This window comes from Mauremys reevesii, linkage group 6 (assembly GCF_016161935.1).
Source record: "Mauremys reevesii isolate NIE-2019 linkage group 6, ASM1616193v1, whole genome shotgun sequence".
Taxonomy (NCBI): Eukaryota; Metazoa; Chordata; order Testudines; family Geoemydidae; genus Mauremys; species Mauremys reevesii.
The window spans coordinates 38,391,325-38,395,667 of NC_052628.1; the positions used below are offsets into that span (position 1 = coordinate 38,391,325).

General features: G+C 50.4%; 1 protein-coding gene across 1 annotated transcript; it reads right to left on the reverse strand.

Moving 5' to 3' along the window:
* Positions 1–2,124: 2,124 nt before the first annotated feature.
* On the reverse strand, positions 2,125–4,083 carry HTR1A (5-hydroxytryptamine receptor 1A). Its single transcript, XM_039543109.1, has one exon. It carries the CDS (start codon positions 3,889–3,891, stop codon positions 2,656–2,658), a length of 1,236 nt encoding a protein of 411 aa, XP_039399043.1. The 5' UTR covers positions 3,892–4,083; the 3' UTR covers positions 2,125–2,655.
* Between the last annotated feature and the right edge of the window lie 260 nt (positions 4,084–4,343).

The window sequence follows — 4,343 nt, forward strand, 5'->3', positions numbered from 1 at the left end:
GCTTCCACCCCTAGTGCAAAGCGTGTACGCTTCCTCACTGGGACAGGGGAACCACCTCCTTTGGAGCTATCGCTTCTCTTTGAGTAAGAGGGGGAGAGTGAAACTGAAACATCGATCTATTGGCTAGGATAAAAGTTTTCAGCTTTAGCAAGTTTTTTTTTTAATTTCTGAAAGGCCTGGGAGATTCTGACCTCTGCTGCAAGTAATAAATGCGAGGGGGAGGGGGGACGGATTGCACCGTTCAGATTAAATTTAAACAGGTTTAAATTTGAAATATAAGTGAGATGTACATAAAACCACCAACCCACTCTCTCACACACATACACAGACGTAGTGTGATTGTACCATTGTTTCAAACACACGCCGGCTACTGGATGTGTATGTGGAGATAGATTCCTTATAGGTTCAACAAAATTAAAACTAGTCACTTAAAACGCACTTGCTGGTTCTTTGAACTCAAGTCACAAGATCTTCAATTTCAGTAATAGGCTAAATTTTCAACTTCATAAATGGCTACATTAATTTTCCTTGGTATCTTTTTGCACTTAAAAATACAACTTCGTTTTCAACTAAAGAAAACCCAGAATGTACACGTAGTTAGGAGTGATCAGAGAGAAAGGGGAAGATAAGATCAAAGTTCACTTTAATTGAGAAAATGAGGTCAAATAAATTTTCTTATAATAAATTAGACTATCTGAACATATTCAAAGCATTGCTATCATTTAACTTTGAAGGCTGTTTAAATTCATAAACGACTTGACATTTACATTCACGTGAAGCACAGAATTAACATTCCCATTTACCTATAGGTAGTACAGATTACGACAAACTAAAGAAAAATATGTATTTTTGGCTCAAGCATTGGATCTCAAACTACCTTCCCAAATACAAAGAATTCAACCCGTTTAATAGTGCAAAATAATATGCAACCCTGTCAGATCTGAACAGAATAACAGATCACGATGCATACCCTGTATGAAACTAAGAGGCACTGTACAAAATAGACATTCTGGCAATTCCGTTGAAATCACAGTTTAGGCTATCCCCATTTCTGACTTAAGAAAGAGCTGTTAGTAATACCTTTCAGTACAAATCAGGTTATTTCTTCATTCTCATCAAAAGCAAAGTATCAAAAATAAAAAAAGAAAAAAGAAAAAAAACCTCTGCAAACTTTCTTGAGTCAGAGGTGGTTTTTTTTGTTTAAAAGGGGGGGGGGATTAGCATTAGGCCAAGTATTCAGGAAAGTTTTGTTGAACTGCCAAGAAGTCAGAGCTGACAGTGTTTGTTTACTTTGCCACACTTTGCAAGTGAAGTGACTAGTACACTTCCTTTATTCCTTGCTATAGTATGAGTGTTTGTTCGGCAACAATACCGTAGCTAATCACCTGTGCTGGGAGAGAGACTCATTGATTTAGCCCATAATTGCCCTTTTCACTACACAGCATTAAAATGAGATTACTCTAGTTTGGCGGGGGAAGAGGGCAAGAGAGAGAAAGCAGCACCTAGCAAATAGATTCAAACTTCAGGAAAATGCTGCACGGCTGTTTGTTTCCCAAACGAGCACTGTGATTCCTAGTAATACTTTTAAAGTACTTTTCAAAATGAAAACCTGTGTCTTATTTTCAAGAATTTTTAAACAATATACTTATTTGCTTCTCATAGTCACGCAGATGGGTTCCGTGGGTTTTCTTAATGAGAAATCCTCGTTCGATCAGGGTGGTTCTTTAAAAATCTGTTTGTAATTAGGTGAATTGTAATAACTTCATGTTTAGCAAAATCCTTCTCATGTAAACAACGTAACTCCCATGCACTAAAAGATAGTAACATAACAAGCGGGCTATTATAAATACATGGTACAGACATATCAGTTAGTAATGTGATCAGAAGAAGTACCTTGAAAGGTTATAAAATTATGTTTCCCCCCCCCAAAACGAAATTCACTTTTCAAATCTCGCTGCCAGCGACGTAACTTTTAAGCCCCTTCTTCCACTGTGGAAAGAACTGCTTCAACCCCTCCACGTTCGTACTTACTCGACCAGATCTAGGTTAGACTCAGAGCGCTCTGTAATCTTCTTTTAATCCAAGAAAAACAGACAAGAAGGTTTTATGCATAGGATGGTTTATTTTACCGATGCTACTCGGGCAGACAAGGTGGGTAACAGCGACCACAAGCAACGATCTGCAAACCCAAGGTCTACCCAAAATAAATATAAGTGGCGAAATAGGGTGTCATTACACAGGCTGAGTACTGTGTAAACTTAGAGGAGCAGACGGTGGTCAGGTTAGTTCGGGAACACGTGCCAGTCAGTCAGTTTCCAAAGCGCCGAATTGCAAGCGCTAAGTTTGCAGTAGTTCAGAAAGGGGCTGACTCGGTTTGTAACGCTTTGAGAGGCGAGGGATTGGAATCCGGAGCGGCATTGTCTCCCCGGGGAACTATGGCAGACGCTACACCGGAGTCTGAACTACTTGGATTTGCCGCGCGCTGTGTGTTGTAACGAGTCGAGGAGGAGACGGTCCGGAGCTGCCCCTGCCGCAGTCCTGGGGAGAGTGGTCACCGGTGGGGGGGGAAGGGGGCACAAGCAGATACTCTAGTAGCAGAAGAGATGTGGAGTTTGATGAAGCAAGCGCAGGGAGCCCCCGAGAAGGGAGTGTCCTTCACTGCCTGCAAAACTTGCACTTGATAATTTTCTTAAAAGCACTTTGGAAATCTTTGTTGAAATAGGCGTAGATGACGGGGTTGAGGAGGGAGTTGGAGTAGCCCAGCCAGTTGATGACAGCCCCCAGCCAGTCCGGCATGTAGCACTCACTGTCACAAAAGGGCAAGACCAGGGCCACGATGAAGAAGGGCAGCCAGCAGAGGATGAACGTGCCCATGATGATGCCCAGGGTTTTGACCGTTTTCCTTTCCCTGGCCAGAGCCATCTTCCTCTTGGCCTCGGTGCTCCTCTCGTTCTTCTTCTCGAAGGACGGGGCCAGCGGGGTGCTGCAGGGGTCGCTGGGCAGGGGCAGGTGGGTTTTGGAGGAGTTGTGATAGTGCTGGACCTCGATGACCTCCAGAGCGGCTCCATCCTCCCTGTGTCTCACGGCCCCGTTGACACACGCGCTGGGCTTGGGCTCCACCGTCCGCTTCCAGCTCTTGCTGGGCTCCCCGTTGCTTTTCTTCTGCTGGCTGTCCGGGGAGACCGTCAGGCAGGTGTCGGCGATCTTCTTCTTCTCCGCTTTCTTGACGGTCTTGCGGATCCGGAACCGGGCCGCCCTGAAGATGCGCCCGTAGAGCACCAGCATTAGCAGCAGGGGGATGTAGAAGGCGCCGAAGGTGGAGTAGATGGTGTACCCGTGGTCCTTGCTGATGGTGCAGGCGTCGGGGTCCGACCTGTCCTCGGGCGTCCGCCAGCCCAGCATGGGCGGGATGGATATCAAGAAGCCGATGAGCCAGGTCAGGCTGATGAGCACAGCCGCCCGCCTGGGAGTCCGCTTGTTGACATAGTCTATGGGGTCGGTGATGGCCCAGTACCTGTCCAGGGCGATGGCGCACAGGTGGAGGATGGAGGAGGTGCAGCACAGCACGTCCAGGGAGATGAAGATATCGCAGGTGACCTGCCCCAGCGTCCACTTGTTCAGCACCTGGTAGAGGGCGGCCATGGGGAGCACCAGCACCGAGACCATCAGGTCGGTGACGGCCAGGGAGCCTATGAGATAGTTGGCCACGTTCTGCAGGGAGCGCTCCAGGGCGATGGCCGCGATCACACAGGCGTTGCCCAGCAGGGCGCAGAGGATGAGGGCGCTCAGGAAGAGGGAGGTGAGGAGCTGGTAGCTGAGGGTCACCGCGGCGCCCTGGCCCCTGGCGGAGGACTGCTCGGTGGGGGAGGTAGTGGTGTTGGCCACATCCATGCCGGGGCAGCTAGGAGCGCATGGGCAGAGCGCGGCACTGTCACTCCTCCGGGCTCGGGCTGGCAGGTGGGGAGCGCTCCGCTCTCCTGCCGCGAGTCATCGCCTCGGGCCCCCGGGCGCGCCGCGCCGCCAGTGCGCCTGGCCACGCCGGAGAGCCAGGGGCGGGAGCGGCTGCGGGCATCCAGGGAGCGTCAGGCGGCGGAGAGAGGCTGTGCCTGTCCAGCCCGATCCGGCCCCGGCACTCGCCTCCCAGCAGGCGCCCGCCGGGCTCCCAGGGGCTGGCACGGAGCAGCCTCGCTCGCGCTGGCTGCTTCTCCCCTTCGCTCCCTCTGGCTGGTCCTGCTCCCCCTCCCGCTCGCTCGCTGTTTGATCTGCGCTGCCTCTCCCCCGCCCTGTCCCCGCTTTCGCGCTCTTCCCCCGCCCCCTCTCCTCTGGGGTGGCTCTCGCTGCTG

Excerpts from the sequence above, each read along its gene's own strand:
- HTR1A (XM_039543109.1), bottom strand. The coding sequence starts at position 3,891 with ATGGATGTGGCCAACACCACTACCTCCCCCACCGAGCAGTCCTCCGCC.